The sequence below is a fragment of the Lissotriton vulgaris genome, chromosome 1_2 (genome assembly GCF_964263255.1).
Source record: "Lissotriton vulgaris chromosome 1_2, aLisVul1.2, whole genome shotgun sequence".
Lineage (NCBI taxonomy): Eukaryota > Metazoa > Chordata > Amphibia > Caudata > Salamandridae > Lissotriton > Lissotriton vulgaris.
The window spans coordinates 200,182,314-200,200,219 of NC_141686.1; the positions used below are offsets into that span (position 1 = coordinate 200,182,314).

The window sequence follows — 17,906 nt, forward strand, 5'->3', positions numbered from 1 at the left end:
GCCCCCAGGTGAACGACACCTGATCCACAAATCTGCCACGGATTTCTAATTCTGATGGGTTCATGACTCCTGTTACTGCCTCCATTGGAATTACAAAGCAGTTTGTAATGAAGCCCTGTGAGTAACAGCATCACCATAAAGGTAGCCGTATACTTTTTGACCTCACATTCTTTACACCATTCACAACACTCCTCATATTCTGATTGTGCCCTGCCCGTCACTTCTGCTCAATCCTAATCAGACTTCTTTTAACCACTGCAGATCCCACCTTTGAAGATCCAGCCATTGAGAGATTGACAGAGAACTGATCGTTGGCCATGTCGCGTCTCATTGTGACACCAGAGGTCTCCCTAGCTGATGAGCATCTCCGAATACGTGTTTCCGGCCTCTCGTCCCGCCAGCTAGTGACCCTCCAGGCATCGCTGACTGATGAGAAGGGAGTCGCGTTCCGCTCCAAGGCATTCTACAGGGCGGATGAGGAGGGGGAGCTGGATCTGGAGCAAGCCAGTGCCACAGGAGGGTATTACAGGGGCGTGGTGCCCATGGGTCTCATTTGGTTCCTCAAACCAGAGAAGCCTTACCGCCAGCTTGTGAAGCGAGACGTCATGGGCAGTCCTTTCCGTATCACACTGGATCTTTACGACTCCTTCCAAACACTGCCGAGTCATGAAGTTCAGCCCATGGCCAGCCAGACAGTAGAGAGGTGGTATGCTACTCCAGGGGTACAGAGAATACCTATCAAGGACGGCAGAGTCCGTGGCGCCCTTTTCCTTCCACCAGGTGAACACAAATTGTTATAATATATGTATTCCTATTTTTAGGTACGAGTACTTGTGTCGCCCACTGTTGGCGAAAACATTGGAAACAGTGATATGAGTACATATGATGTTTAAGTGTACATACATGTGGAATTCTTTGGTCTACACCTAGGGCATCTCCTTTTGACTGCTGTTTCACAGGATTGGAGTTTTTTGGCATAGAAAAGAGAAGTGTAATAGAAGTTAATTGTTACAGAGCCCCATCTCATCCTCTGTGCCTGTATAGACATGCCTTACTGATCTCAACAACCTCTTACATTCAATAGTTTTCGCACAGAGCTCTATCTCACACTCTGTACTTGTATGACATGTCGAAATGAGCTCAACGTCTTCTTTACACTCATTAGTTGTCCCACAGAGCTCTACCTCACACTCTGTACCTGCATGACATGCTTTACTGAGCTTCCCATCCTCTGTACATGCATTAGATGTTCTCAATGTTTTAACTAAATGGTTCAATAGGTTGAGTCACAGGATTGAGGCCTTGTGAGTCCCACAGGACAGTGGGCCTTTGCCATTAAAGAAAACTTACACAGGGCAAAATCCAAAGACAAAATTATCAAGGTTTATTAATAATTAACCGGTTCGATGCTGATGACGGAGCCTCTCCGTCATCTGCTGCGGGTGCGCTGTGCTGATGACGGAGGTGTTCCGTCATGGCCCGGCCGCCGCGCCTGCGCGGCGATGATTTCGCACCTGTGCGGCGCGTTCTATTAGGCGGGCGGGGCCATGATGGAACCGCTCCGTCACGAGCACAGCGCAACCGCGGCTGGTGACGGAGCGGTTCTGTCACCAGCATGCGGCTGCCGTGCGCCCGCCCCGCCCGTTTAGCGCTGCGGCGGAATAGCCGCCGCAGGGATGTGGTTAAGAGTCGTTAAAGAAGGCAAAAATTGTTTGTTACATTTATTATCAATAATCCATCAAAAATACAAATGCGAAAGCATCAACATAAGGTTTACTGCCAATCACATAAATAGGCAATTCAATTCTAAGGTAAAGAAAAAGTCGAAGTATAGAGTCAATAAACAGTCTGACACAGAGATTGCTCAATCTGAAAGTCAAGAAAAGTCTGGCATACATCCCAGAAAGGGCATATTTTATAGGTTTTCCGACCGTGAAAATCACACTCTAGACATTGTGTGAAATGAGATCATAGAACTAACAACAAATCATCATTAGTAAAGATATGACACATAAAATAAGAAACATTTAGGAATACCTGCTTTGTGTGCATAATTAATCATTAGATCATGAAGGAATAACTTTGCAACACCAAACAATAAGAGACTCATGATATAAACAGGCCACTAAACACGCCCGAACAAAAGACTTTCGGCCAGATTCATCAATGTAAAGTTTTGCGAGCCTGAAATAGCGAATCATAAGGAATCGCTATTCCAGACTCGCAAAACGGGATTCATGTAGGATTCGCAATATTTTTTGCGAGTCCTACTGATTCCTTATTTGCGATTAGCTAATTGCTAATCGCAAATAAGGAATAATTCCCCATTCATTCCTATGGGCCTAAAGGCCCATAGGAATGCATGGGGAGTCATTCCTTATTTGCGATTAGCAATTAGCTAATCGCAAATGAGATTGCGATTTCAAGGGTGCAGGGGTGTCCAAATGACACCCTGTAACACCCCTGAAATGTTAAATTACACAGATGTTACACACACACACATGTCCGAAGGACATGTGTGTGTGTAACATGCAACTTAGAAAAATGCTTTTAAAAGCATTTTTCTAAGTTTTCGCTATTTACCACGAGGTTTGACCTCGCGGTAAATAGTGGCCCAAAATTGCGAAATCGCAATTTTTAAATGTTTCAAGAATAGCATTTAAGGAATCTCTAATAGAGATTCCTTAAATGCTATTCCTCGCAAATTTGCGAGTTCTTAAATAGAGACTTTTGCTTTTGGGATGATGAATCCCAAAAGCAAAAATTGCACTTGCAAAGGGCCAGATTCTCAGAATCTGGCCCTTTGCGAGCGCAATTATGCTTGATGAATCAGGCTGTTTGAGTTGTAATTGTACTAGTACATCCTGGTATGGTTTCCTTCTACGGTGTAATACATTTTATAAAATACTAGAAAAACGTCACCAAGAAAATTAACTCTATTTCTCTCATTTTCTGAAATGGAAGATTACAGGAGAGAAAATATGCATGAAGGAAAGCTTCTCACATTTTACAATGATATGTGCATGTCAGTGCGAGAAAGTGGAGGCACAGCAGATGCTAACGGAGCTCCCAATCCTTTGTACACACATTTAATAAGCCACTGAGCTCTACGTGACCCTCTGTACCTGTATACCATGTTTTCTTAGCTCCCCCTACTCTGTACATGCAATAGATGTGCCACTGAGCTCTTTTTCACCCTCTGTACCTGTGTGAGATTCCATTATGAGCTCCCCATACCATTAAATGGATAAAATATAGGAAGCTTTATCCCATCCGCTGCACCTTTAGAAATATTACTAAGTTCACTTATTTTCGAATCCCTGTATGAAATGCTACTTTGCTTCTCTGTATGAAGTGTTCTGAGCTCTTACCTTTTACCTGTACCTGTCTGAAAAGGACGAGATTTGCTTATCCTCATTTAATAAAACGTTATCTGTTTCCCGCTTTTCTAATGCCCATGTATGAAATGTCACTGAGTCCCTTTTCATCTTCTTTACTTCTCTGAGATGCTACTGAGCTCTGGCCATCTCATCCACTATAACTGTATGAGCTCCCTCTGCCCGCACACTCAGGATGCGCCCTGCTTACCTGGTGTGTAGGTTTCTCACTGTCAGACACCAGCCCAATGATTGATGGCAGGACACTCTTGAGCGAAACTCATGCAAGAACAGATGATGAAAAGGGAAACACATAACAAGTGTTGCCCCTCTTCGTGCAATGAGGGGAGAAAGTGAAATACACCTCAGTAGCATATTTTGTATTTCTTCAAAGTGAGCGAGTCAGAAGGGCCTGTATGGTAAATCCAAGGGCTATAAAAACTGCAGCATTATGAGTTGGACCCTGAGATTGCACTTATAAAAGGGGAGTACCTTGCATATGAATTTACCACATGTTATGGTTTGTTAGGTGTATCTATAAAGCGCACTTTCTCCTACAAAGTTATCCTGATGCTGAGCAGGTGTGTGTGCTTAGCCCAACCTCCGGTAGGTTGGTTAATTAAAAAACCAGGTCTTCAGCTTTATTCGAAATTCAATAAGAGAGGAGGAGGCTCTGATGTGGAGTGGGAGGTCATTCCACTCTCAAGGAGTGATGTAAGAGAAAGCCCAACCTGATCTGGTTCTAGGTATGCATGGGGTCTATGCGAGTCGGAGTCCCGTGGAGTGGAGGTGTTTGGGTGGCTGATGGAAGGAGATGCCACTGTTCAGGTAGGTGTGTCCTAAGTTCTGTAGTGCCTTGAATTTCTGTGTGAAGATTTTGAATTGAGCGTGTTTGTTGTCTGGAGCCATTGTAGCTGCCTAAGGTGTGGTGTGATATGACTTCTGGCTGTCGAGTACATGATGGTTTGTAGTCTTCTACTGAATTGCTTGGTGATCTCAGCGTATAGGGTGTTCCCATAGTCCAATTTGCTGTTGACTGCAGTATGAGTAAGTTTTTCTAGTGTTGCTTATGAGCCCTTCTTCAGCATCTTGAGGGTGTAGAAGCAGTATGCAGTGACGGTGTTCACTTGTGCGTTCATATCCAGTTTGCTGTTGATGATTATTTCAAGGTTCCTGGCATGGGCTCTGGGTGTGGGTATGTGTTTCAGCTTGACCGACCCACACCAACACCATTTGGAGTCCTATGTTGGGGTGTTCTTCAGAAGATTACCACTTTTGTCTTGTCTGAGTTGAGCTTGAGAAAGTTGACTTTCATCCAGTTAGCAACTTTGGTCATGCAGATGGTGAACTTATCTCTTGAGTTGGGGGTCTTGTCCAAGAGGGAGAGTATGAGTTTTGTATCATATGTGAAGGAGAGGATGTTGATGTTTTTGCAGATGGTGTTGGACAGAGAGATCATGTATGCTTTGAAGAGGGTGGATCTGAGCTATGAATGTTGAAGCACTATGCAAATGAGTTTGTGGGGTTCCGAGGAGTCCTCATTTATGGTTTTATTTTCACCAGGAGATTTCAACTGCTTTGAATAGCCAGAGTCCTCAGGGGGAGAGTACACTCCCATGAGGTCTTTCCACATTTCGCATAATCCCTAGTTACCTGGCAACTTCAGCTACAGGGCCCATCTGAGATTATGAGAAACTCTCAAAGATAGCCTAGGTGTTCATGATACCCTACATTTGTGCGATTGTTTGGCAGACAACTGTTAACTCTAGATTAACAAAATATGTTTTATAGCTGTGTGTGGCATTGCTATCCCAAATTCCCAATATCATCCTCCTACCGGACACCCAGTGTTCAATGATGATTATCACATGAGAACAGTGACATGATGTTTACACCAGTACATGCACTTCTACAGCAGTGTACTTGACCATAACATTTATATACACACTTTTAAACTGCTGCCCTACAGCAAAAGGGAAGGGCAAGAATGCTCTGTATCTATTAGATATGGTGCATTGCTGTTTTTTCCCCTGCGCCTGCACAAAAAGAATCATAAGAGGCGTTTTCTCTTTCTATGTGGGCTGCAGAATGCAGCCCACATAGAAAGTAGAAAGACGAGGAGAAATAAAGATATTTCTCCTTGTTGGGCCTCCCTTACGCCTCCCCTGGGTAAGCGTACGTTTTTGAAGCTTCCTCAGACTTCTGGGGCAGTGTCAAAAAGCCATGGACGCCCCCAGCAACAGCCATGTAACGCCCCTTTTACACAAGTTGTTGCATGAAAGAGGTACATTTTTACATCGCCATGAAAATTCACGTAACATGGCTTTACGTGGCCTCATAAATATGCCAGTGGCACATTGCGCCACCAGAATGTAAAAAAAGTGACGTTCTGGCAATGCAAAAGTGCCGCTAGGGCCTCATATATGAGGCCCCCAGTACTTACTGTTTAAAAGTTCATGACAGAGGCGGGGCCTTCTGCGTTACCTCCAGCTTCCTATACCATTTAAATAAATCTTCTGTGGTGCCAGTGTCTCTCCTTGGAGCACCACAACAAAGAATAAATGGAAAAACCCTTGCAGGTAATTATGGGGTGCAGATATCGAGAGCAGTGAATATTTTATGAACGACTACCCAGGGAACCTACACCTCATCATAATGGGATGACTGAGGGGGGAGACCCACGACCCGTGGTCTGCGGATCCCCAGACAGCTCCCAGGATGGGTGCTAGTGGAAGCTGGATAAGCATTTTTTTGGGTGAGTGCCCCAGTCCCACCCAGAGCACCTAAAACGTTTGTATCAGTTGAGGGCTGCAGGTGGTGGCTCAATGTCCTCATGGCCCTGCGGACTTCCCAGCCAACACTCATCCCGGGTGCCAGTTCCAGCCAGCAATAGTGAATGTTCTCCTGCCCTACAGGAGCAGCCTGCATTTCTGCTCATGCACCAAGAGCAATGCAATGTTTCCTGCCCATGCTTTTGTGGGTAAGGGGTACATTTCTGTATCGCACAGCAGAAGTCTTATCATGCTTGTCGGCTCCAAGGGATGAGGTTCCTGTAGCCAATACCTGGCAAAAGTTGCGGGGAGGCACACACAGTCCCCCCCAATCCATAATGATATACTTTAAAAAAAAACACAAATTGCACAGGCCAGAGGTAAGGTGGGGTCCCCAGAGATTATACTTGGCCCCTCCTCCCCATATTTTAAGTATAAATGAATGCACTGGCCCACTGGCACTGACCATGGCCCTCTCCAGGGGGATTATAATAGAAATGGGCGGTACTACATTTTTGTTTCTAATTTTGACCTCTCGGTATCCCTACCCTGGCCCCTATATGGTATTTACTCTTTTTTCCAGGACACGGGTATTGAGCCCCCAAGTCCTAACATGGCTGCTCAACTACTTTGCTGATGTTGCAGGCAGCCAACCAAATCCTATCTTTTGATTTTCAGGCCCTACAAGAGTCCCACACTGCTAGATATCTATACATTTCGAACCTTACTTTCTCAAAAACTACTTACCAGATTGAAACCAAATCCTAAAAAGCACAACTTATGGTAAAGATCTGGGGATTTACCGATTTTTAATTACCGAATTTTACCGATTCAGTAATTAAAAATCGGTAAATCTATGGGGTAGGTATTCCAGATGTGCTGGAATACCGAATCGGATGATTTCGGTATTTACCGATTCGGTAAATACCGAATCGGTAATGCCCATTCATTCCTATGGGCTTTGAAGCCCATAGGAATGAATGGGCATTACCGATTCGGTATTTACCGAATCGGTAAATAACGATTTTCACAAGGGTGCAGGGGGTGTCACTTTGACACCCTCTGGCACCCCCAAAACAGGCTTGGGTGCCATGTGGCAGGCATACATGCCCTAAGGGCAGGTCTGCCTGTCACATGGCATAGGTGTGCATGCACACATGTGTATGCACACCGGAATCGGTATTTTACCATCAAATTGGTTTTGATGGTAGAATACCGATTCTGTAAGGCCTCTGTGACTCAGAAGAGTCCCACCTACATCTGGGAGCCTCAGATTCGGTAAATTTACCGAAATTTTATTTTACCGATTCAGTAAAATTACCGAATCGGTAAAAAAATGCCCCCTACATACCTGTCACCCATTAACCGATCGGTAATGGCCAAAATCGGCCGTTACCGATCGGTAAATGGCCTGAAACGGCCACCTACATCTATCCCCTAGCTTGCTGTTAAATTTGGTATTATTCTGTTCAGCTATTATTTCTGTATCATTGTCTAATTTCCCTAAGGAAAGAGCATGAGGAAAGCACCACGTTTTCTGGACTCCACTTCATGGATCGGCCTGAAACTTTCCACAAAGGAGCTGAGGTGGACGATATTTTTTGGGGAACGTTTTGTGAATATTCTACAAATGGCACCAAAGTTATAAGCAAAACAAAAAACGACACGAGAGATAGAGAAAGAGAATATATATATATAAAAGGAAGGGGGGTGAGCCCCCCAGAAACGCGTCGGGCATGTCATTTTTATGCAGTGTGGTGAAGCGTGCTGAGACTTTGCAGCCCGGATGGGAGAGACCTGCAGTGTGCCTCTTGTGTCACAGGCACTTTGTATTAATACCCCACGCGGTGGCCTGACCGCGGAGAGAGCACCATCGCCTGTCGCTCTGCACTGGTGAGCGGCGGGATGAAACTCAAAGCATCCAAACCTTTTGGCTGTGAAGGAGCGCAGGACTCGTCATTTTATTGCAGCGCGCTGAAGCACAAAAGCAGCCTACTCAAGGTATGAACTTAAAAGCATTATGCAACCAGCCTCTCGATGTGCTTGTATCACCACGGACTCCAAATCCCAGAATTCCATCCAAATGAAGACACATGCTTGTCTGGGGATTTGCCTGATGGAAAACGTCCACAAAACACGTGACTCACATCGAGAATTGACTGGAAGCAGCCCCTGATGAAGGGGGGTGAGCCCCCCAGAAACGCGTCGGGCATGTCATTTTTATGCAGTGTGGTGAAGCGTGCTGAGACTTTTCAGCCCGGATGGGAGAGACCTGCAGTGTGCCTCTTGTGTCACAGGCACTTTGTATTAATACCCCACGCGGTGGCCTGACCGCGGAGAGAGCACCATCGCCTGTCGCTCTGCACTGGTGAGCGGCGGGATGAAACTCAAAGCATCCAAACCTTTTGGCTGTGAAGGAGCGCAGGACTCGTCATTTTATTGCAGCGCGCTGAAGCACAAAAGCAGCCTACTCAAGGTATGAACTTAAAAGCATTATGCAACCAGCCTCTCGATGTGCTTGTATCACCACGGACTCCAAATCCCAGAATTCCATCCAAATGAAGACACATGCTTGTCTGGGGATTTGCCTGATGGAAAACGTCCATAAAACACGTGACTCACATCGAGAATTGACTGGAAGCAGCCCCTGATGAAGGGGGGTGAGCCCCCCAGAAACGCGTCGGGCATGTCATTTTTATGCAGTGTGGTGAAGCGTGCTGAGACTTTGCAGCCCGGATGGGAGAGACCTGCAGTGTGCCTCTTGTGTCACAGGCACTTTGTATTAATATATATATATATATATATATATATATATATATATATATATATATATATATAAAATTCACTGAAAAAACGAGAGAGGAAAAATATATATATATATTTAAAATTCACTGACAAAACATAAGGTTAAAGGGATGTTATACATAGGTTAAAATATCAGTTAAAAAATACCATTTTAAACCACTGAAATGTATCAGTTATAGTTATCTCAAGTAACTATAAGTTATGCCCTAAGGTAACTATAATGTGCACCCTCGCAAAGAGGAAGCAGCTGTTTTTGCTGGCTGTCTTTTGGGGGGAAGCAGTGTGTGTTTTCATGCCTGCATTTTCATAGCTCCCGCCAGGTGGGTTGATATATAAAACAAGTGTTCTGTTGGGGAATACCAATTACTTTGTTCTTTGTATATAGTACACCTTGAACTCTCAAATTCCAAAGCCATTAATTACAATTACAATTTAAACGCTGGTTCAACAACAATTTTCAAGAACGAAGGGGGATAGAAGGGAACACACCACAGAAGCAAGGCAATTTAGGCCAAAGTAAAATGATTCACTAGAATATTATATACAACAGGCAATGAGTATGGCTGTCAGTGAAACATTACATAGACCACGATGTAAAGGTGATTAAAGTGCAGAATAAGTGACTTATGGTGATGTGTGAAGTCAAAAGTGCTATGCATATATTATCAACATGGGTGACAAATAAAACAACGAAAACTATTTTATTCTTCTCTGTAAATTCCTTAATGTAATGTTTCACTGACAGCCATATTCATTGTCTGTTGTATATAACATTCTAGTAAATAATGTCCCTTTTGCCTAAATTGCCTTGCTTCTGTGGTGTGTGCCCTTCTATCCCCCTTGGTTCTTGAAAATTGTTGTTGAACCAACGTTCAAATTGTAATTGTAATTTATGTCTTTGGAATTTAAGAGTTCAACATGTATTATATACTTTCTAATTTCTAATTTAAAATACTTCTAGAGCGCAGCGTACACCTTGCGGTTTCTTGGCGCTGAGGGGATCAGCAACTGAGGGGGGAAAGACCAGGGAGAGGTGAAGGGGATATTGAGGGAGTTTAAGTGGGGAAGGCCTGGCTGAAGAGGAACGTTTTCAGATCTCTGCGAAAGGGGAGATACTGAGTGGCAGAGCGGAGGTGGTCAGGAAGTGAGTTCCAGAAGGTTGGAGCCAGGGTGGAGAAATTGGCCCCGCCCCACTTTTTGCGAGTGAAGCGAGGGATCTGGAGAAGGGACTTGGAGGAAGACCGAAGTTCTCTTGCAGGTGCATAAGACTTGATTAGTGAGGAGTTGAAGGCGGGGGCAGTGCCCTGGCGGGCCTGGAAGACCATGCAGCCGATCTTGAATAGGGCCCGTTCCTTTATAGGGAGCCAGTGAAGCTCCCTGAGAAGAGGGGTGGAGTGGTAATAACGAGGGAGGCCGTACACCAGCCGGGCTGCTTGGTTCTGGACGGTCTGGAGTCTACGCAAACTGTACGCGGGGATACCGTGGTAAAGAGCGTTTGCGTAGTCCAGTTTCGATATCACAAGTGCGGCCATGATGATCTTAAGTGCCTGGGGGGAAAAGAAGCGGGAGACAGTGCGGATAGTGCGGAGAGAGAGGAAGCAGGAGGACACCACGGAACTGATTTGTGAATGGAGGGTGAGTTGGCTGTTTATTTTGACACCAAGTTCACTTTGAACAAAGTAATTGTTATTCCCCGACAGAACCACTTTCCCGCCAGGTGGGTGCAGACTTCTGTTTCCTTGTCAGTGCTCTTGCGGACTGAGAAGCCACCGTGCCCTGGGGGTGGGCACCCTGGGATACAGTATGTGAGCCGACCCTGGGGCATGAGGTCCCGGGAGACCTAAGAGGCTAATGGAAGTGGGGACATGTGGCCCCCCTCCCCTTTTATGAAACCCTTGGGCCTGGAGGATGAGGTCCCCGGGCCCCATTATGGCTCGAGGAGGGGGGGGGGGTCAAGTGCCACCTACGCCAAAAAGAAAATTTTGTGCTGCCCCTGTGGGGCACACTCCAGAGGTCTGTTTTCTTTTTTTTTGCAGCTGAAAACTTTTCTGGCCCCAGGCAGGGACCCTCCAGGAAACCACCACCGGTCACAAGGGTCTCGTGGGTCAGGGTACCCTAGCATGCCCTCTTATGGTTTTTTGTTGTTGTTGTTTCTTTCTAAGACTCAGGACTAAGTCCAGAGTCCTAAGATGGCTGCTACCACAGCCATGATGATGTCATGACAGTCAATCAGATCTCACTATGATCCTCCATGACGTGATACATACCGTTTCTGAGAATTAATTGCTCATAAAGTACTGAACAGATTTACACCAAATCACAAAAAGCACTCTTCGTGGACCAAGAGCTGGCTTTCTGCCAAATTTGTTGGTAATCATTTCAGCACTTTGGGCTGTAGCTGTGCCTAAAGTTCCAAATCAATAGGGAAAATGTGTTTTGTGACATCCCCCATCCTTTTTTTCAGCCCTGCTTGATGGATCATTCCAAAACTTCCCATGTACTTTGGATTGGTAACATACCATCATAGCCAACCTGGAATAGATAAAAGCAGCTCCTGACATGTGTTTCTTCAACCTTTTGCTGCATCAGCACACCTAGCTTTGGGGCATATTAGCAAGTTCCTGCGATAATTATCGCTCAGCGCTTTTAGCGCGAGGATAATTATCGCAGGCTAACGCTCGATTCTATAGTGGAGATAGTGTACTATCAGCAACGCTTATCTCCCAAGCGATAGGAATCCATGCATTAGCTGGAAAACAGTGTGATTATCGCTGGAAATCCAGCGATAATCACACTGCTACCAGCAAAACCTTGCTGATAGGGCAGGGTGATCTTAGCCATGTAATCCACCTCCCATTGGATTAAATGGCTAAGTCAGGTCACAAGCAGGCGTTAGAAAAGTAGCGTTAACTGTGGTTAGTGCTACTTTTCCTAACGCTCTGCTTGTTAGCGTGCAAAATGATAATTAGAGAAAGTTTGTTTAGAAAAAATTTCTCCAGTTTTTCTGGCACGGAACGCCCACTTTGCATCTCATTAGAGATGCAAAGCTGGGCGTTGTTGAAATGGGCGCTAAATCAGCAAAACACGTGATAGCATGCCTTTGCTGATAATGCGATGAAATTATAGCTGCTTTTCGGCCGAAAACGGTAATATGCCCCCTTGGGTCCTCAGAACACACAAATGGGCCAACATGGGTTCTGAAGCTGGCCATGGGTTTGCAGTCACCTGCTTATGAAGCTTGCACACGGATTACATCCCCTGGCCAGGGCTCACACATCTTGAGTGGCTGTGATGGAGGCTGCCAAACCAGGCCCAGGATCCGCAAACACCACTGCAAAATCAACATTAAATAAAAATCCCTTCCTGCCCAAGAACAATCCTGCTTGGAATGGAGGCACCCTTGCACCAAGGCTGATGGGTGCCTGCATTGGCGGCAGGCAGCACACATTGCGCCAACACTAGGAGGCAACAGAAATATGCCATACATTAGCTGATATTGCACATTTCTGCTATCTCCCTTTCAGGCAATGTCGCGCAGCAATTATTTTTGCTGCCCTGTGGGAAAAATGTGTAAATCTGCCTCTAAGTGCCCAAACAAATGGAACCTTTTCATGCACAGATCAGAACACTTATCTAGGATAAGACCTAGAGTCTCTCCAGATTTATGTTTTATGACAATGCCATCTCCTCCAGTAAACATCTGGGCTGTGGAGTCCCTCAAGGTTCTTTGTTGAGCCCGACGTTATTTAACGTCTATATGAGACCGTTGGCTGAGATCGTCCGCCCATATGGGATTAAGATCATTACCTATGCGGATGATACTCAGCTGGTGGTCTCTCTGGCTCAAGAGTGTGGCTCCTCAGCCAGTGTGGTTGATCTGGCAGGCTGTCTGGAGAGGGTCAAAAGCTGGATGACCAAGTCTTGTCTCAAACTCAATGGAGACAAGAAGGAGCTCATGTTACTGGGTCGGCTTGCTCCTGCTTCCATCGACTCGATTTGGCCACCCTGTCTATTGGCCCACCACCGGCACCAAAGGACACCATTAAGAGCCTTGGTATCTGGTTAGATAGGTCTTTGTCATTTGACTATCAGGCAACCAGATTATCTGCCACCTGCTTTGGCCTCCTCAGAATCATTAGAAAGATCCTTCCTCTGCTACCCTTTCAAGCAAAACAGACCGTGATACAGGGCCTGATCCAATCCCGTTTGGACTTCGGGAACGCCCTGTATTTGGGAGCACCTGATTTCACCCTGCGGAAACTACAAACAATCCAAAACTGTGCTGCCCGGACACTATTGCAAATCCCCTGCAGGACATCTGTTAAGTCTGGGCTAAAAAGCCTACAATGGCTCCCCGTTAGGGAGAGAATCAGTTTCAAGTCCCTTTGCCTCGCTCATCAGGCATTCTGGGCTACTGGTCCAGCAATCAATCTATCCCTCGTCACCCCGTACCACCCTGTCAGACAGTTGCGCTCAACCTATGCCACCCTGGCCACGGTACCCAAAATAAAGAGAATTAGAACGGGAGGCCGCTCTTTCTCATATAACGTGGCCAAGATGTGGAATACTCTCCAATCCAGAACTCGCCTCTTTTCGCAAGCAATTAAAAACGTTTTTGTTCAATAAGTAGAACATTCACTGGTACATCACTCTCATCTAACTGCACCTCTGTTTTAGTCTCAGCGCTTGGACGCTTCAGGGCAGCTACGTGCGCTTTACAAAATTCATTTTCATTTCATTTCATTTTCATTTCATTTCATGTTTTCAGAACTATTCCTCATTGAAAAACACGTACATCTAAGGATACAAAGAAGGGCTTTCAGTCAGACGTCTTGCCCATTGGTGTGTTAGGCAGTCATTCACATTTTAATTCCGTCCACTGCAGCATAAAGGATGGGGAAGTTGGTCAGTCCGCATTATTCACTGGCTTTTCTCACCGTGAGAGACATCATTTTGACTCTGAACATGTGCATATTCCAATATGACAGCCTGTGCATCTGCACACATTTGGTCGCATATGTATGCCATGGCAGCCATCCTGGAACGCCCTCTGTATGTTTACTATACCATGATGGCAGACATGGGGCTTTCTTGGAATACTGTACTAACAATAAACCATAGCAAAGGAAACACATATGGGTACAGTCAAAAGCTCTGTTGCATGAATCATTATAGGTCTTAATGAAGGACACTGGAAAGCTTTACAATCACAAAGGCAACAGTAAATCAATACAAATTCTGAAAATAATCACTGCCTTTTATTTGATTGCAATCAGTGCGCATTGTTAGCACTGCCTTGTAAGCAGAACTTTAACTTCTATTGCAAAAATGTATTTTCTATAGAAAAACAATTTTTACCTGAAGTCCTTTATTCTTAACTACATAATTAAATATGTGTCTCTATGGACAGTCATCCAGCAGTCTAGTTTAGTACTTTACAAACAATTTTCAATAAATCTTCAGTGTTTGTAAAACAAGATTGTTGACATGCTAATTGCTCCGAAAGAAACCTGTAACATAAAGATATATAGCAGATAATTGTAATATGTTCCTTTATTGCCATCTTAGAATTTGGTTGATATTTACAAACCACTCAGCCTTTCAACAATCAATCAATCAGTCAATCAGGTGTTTTTATAGCATGGCTTTACCTGAGAGATTATCCATGCGCTGTGCTGCGCGTCTTAGTCGAAGAGTCGGGTCTTGAGCCCCTTCCTGAAATGGGTCAGTGAGGGTAAAGTGCGGAGGTGGAGGGAGATCCAGGATTTGGCGGCGAGATGGGAGAAAGAATATCCTCCGGAGCGGCAGCAGCGGATGTGTGGTGTCTGTGCGAGGGCAAGATGAGCAGAGCTGAGGTTTCTGATGATTGGTGGAAATTCAGGAAATGGTTCATGTAAGTGGGCCCTTGGTCGTGGAGGGCTTTGTAAGCGTGGGTCAGAAGCTTTTGTTTTTGTTTATGAGTTTTATATAGCACAAACTAGACCCAATACATCGGGTATCAGAGTGCCTCAGATGAGCACCAGTTTCATTACAGAAGGACACATTCATTTTGTTAGGCACAGGGAGATTAAGTGATTTGCCCAGAATCACAGGATGTTTAGCATCTTTGCAGAGACTCGAATCCGGTTCCCCAGATTCGAGGTCGACTGCTCTAGCCATAGGGCTACATCCTCTCCCCGAAAGCTTGAATTGGCATCTCTTCTGGACGGGGAGCCAGTGGATGTCCTTCAGGATCTGGGTGATGTGGTTCCTCTTGGGTCGGTTGGGGATCAGTCCTGCTGCTGTGTTTTGGATAGTCTGGAGTCTTTTCATGAGTTCGGTGGTGGTGCCTGCATAGAATGTGTTGCCGTTGTCCAGCTGGCTGGTGAATAGGGCACGCGTTACCGTTTTCCTGGTGCTGAAGGGGAGCCACTTGAAGACTTTGCTGGTGTGCGGAGAGTGTGGAAACAGTCTGAGAAGACAGCATTGACCTGACGTTTCATGGAGAGTTTGCTGTCCAGGATAATGTCAAGGTTGTGGGCATGATCTTTTGGCGCAGGGGCTGGTCTGAGTTCTGATTGTCACCAGGAGTCGTTTCAGAATGCGGTTTGCCTGCTGAAGAGCAGGAGTTCGGTTTTGTCCGTGTTGAGCTTCAGGCAATTGTTCTTCATCCAGGCTGCAGGGTTCTAAATACAGTTGTGGAAGTTGGACTTCATCGAGGTGGGGTCCACTGAGAGCAAGAGGACGGGTTGTGCGACATCGGCGTAGGAGATGATGTTGATGCCATGGGATCTGGCGATGTCGGCGAGTGGTGTCATGTAGATGTTGAAGAGGGTTGGGCTGAGTGATTAGCCTTGATGGATGCCGCAGATGGTGTGCTTGGGTTGGGAGGTGAAGGAGGTGGAAACGGGATCTCTGGGTGCAACTTGTGAGAAAGGATGCCATCCATCTCAGCACGTTGTCTGTGATTCCGATCTGGAGCAGTCAACCGAGTGTGTGGCGGGAGACAGTGTTAAAGGCTGCTGAGAGGTCTTGCAGGATCAGGGTGGCTGCTTCTCCTCTATCGAGCAAGATGTTGTCTGTTGTGGTGATGAGGGTTGTCTCAGTGCCGTGATTGACTCTGAAACCTGATTGCCAGAAATCCAGCAGGTAGTTTCTTTCCAGGTGTTCAGTGAGTAGGATGTTGATGGCCTTCTCCTGGACTTTGATGGTGAATGGGAACAGTGAGATGGGCAAGTAGTTCTGGAACTTGCTGGGGTCTGCAGAGGGTTTCTTGAGGAGGGGTCTAAGCTCTGGATGTTTCCAGGCACTGGGAAACGTGGCTGTGGTGATTGAGATGTTGAAGATAGTGGTGAGCTGGTGGCTGATTGCGTCTCTTCTAAGGTTAAAATGTCAGTGGGGTCATGGTTTGGTGGCTGCTCCAGAGTGGATGGAGTCCATTCGCATAGTTGTGTTAGGTGTGCTGAGTTGTTCCCATGTGATAAGCAGGTGGTCGGAGGTAGAGGTCTTTGGCATGTTGAGGATGCCGGTAGGTTGGGGATTGAAGTTTGTGTATATGGTTGCTATCTTGTTGAGGAAGTAGTTGGCGAAAGTGTAGCAAAGTTGTTTTTGGTGGCTGACGGGCAGGTGAACTCTCCAACTATGGTGAAGAGTTCCTTGGTTTGGGTGGTGCTGGTCTCTATTCGGCAGTTACGGGCCTCTTTTTTTGTGGCTTTGAGCTGGTGGTGGTAGTTGATGAGGGCGAACTTGAAGGTGGCTTGGTCAGTGTGGTTCTTGCTGGTGCGCCGTTTTCTCACCAGTTAATTGCATCTGTGTTTCGATGTGCTGAGCTTCGGAAGGTGCCAATTGGTACATTAGGTTGATCTGTGCATTTAGCTGTTCTAGTAGGAGCTACTCGGTCGGCTGTTTGGGTGATCCAGGCGTTCTCTACTGCTTGGTTCAAGTTGTTGGTGGTGTTGGGCTGTGTGATGCTGTGGGCTGCAAATCAATGGTGCTCAGTGACCTTGGCCCAGCTGTGGAGCGGGACAGTGTGGCAGTTGAGGGTGGTCCAGCGAGGGTGAAGTGTACGATGGAGTGGTCCAACTAGGTGAGTTTTGTGGAATGGCTGTATCTGATTCTATTGCTGGACGTGAATTTGGGGTTCAGTATGTGCCCTGCTATGTGCATAGGGTCTGTGACCAGTTGCTTGAGGCCAATGTTGTCCAATCATACCAGTGGGTCAGTGGAGTTTGTGTCGGTGGGGTCTTTTAGGTGGAAGTTGAGGTTCCCAGGAGGACATATTGTACAGATTCTATGGCAAGCTGGGTGATGAATTTGGCGATGGCGTCGCTGAGGCCGGTTTGTGGACCTGGTGGTTTGTAAGCGAGGGTACCTTTGATGGTGGTTTTGTTGTTGGTGCGGAGCTTGAAGTTCATGTGTTTCATGATTGGGATGGTCTCGTCACAGGATTGTGCAGGTGATCAATTTCTTGTGTACAATGGCAATGCCACCTGAGTTTCATCTTGTAGCCAATCAATGTTGCGATGGCTATGTCAGGGGCCAATGCAGGGGTGACCCAGGTCTCTTTAATGAAGGTTACATTGTGGATGAGGGAGGAGATAGTGTCCTAGACTTCGGTGGCGTGTATGCCGAGCGATCTGGCTTCGATCAGGATTCAGCTAAGTTGTTCCGGGTAGGTCTCGGCAGACAAGCTGGCGTGACTGTGGTTGCCACGGTGGTGGACAGTGCTGGGGTGGAGGTGAACCAGAAGTGGGTGCAGGTGAAAGGTCTCTTTGTGGTACGAGTCGATGCCAGGCAGCAGTTGTTGAGTCCAGGGTTCAGGGCACAGAGATATGCGGTGGAATATCTGTGGGAATGCAGGGGGCCAGGGTTCCTGGTGCTTGGCGCGGTCCGCGTGGACAGGCTCAAACGGGCTTGCCTTTGGCCTCATGGTTCATGATGTCGCCAGAATTGTTGAGGGCAATTCAGGATCACA

General features: G+C 46.2%; 1 protein-coding gene across 1 annotated transcript in view; it reads left to right on the top strand.

Annotated features, from left to right (window-relative positions):
• LOC147734925 (acyl-coenzyme A amino acid N-acyltransferase 2-like) overlaps positions 1-17,906 on the top strand; it is a 46,187-nt gene that overhangs the window by 17,541 nt on the left and 10,740 nt on the right. Inside the window, exon 2 of the mRNA XM_086953107.1 lies at positions 262-780. Coding sequence (XP_086809233.1) covers positions 318-780 — 463 coding nt within the window. The 5' untranslated portion in view covers positions 262-317. The remainder of the gene's footprint in view (positions 1-261; positions 781-17,906) is intronic.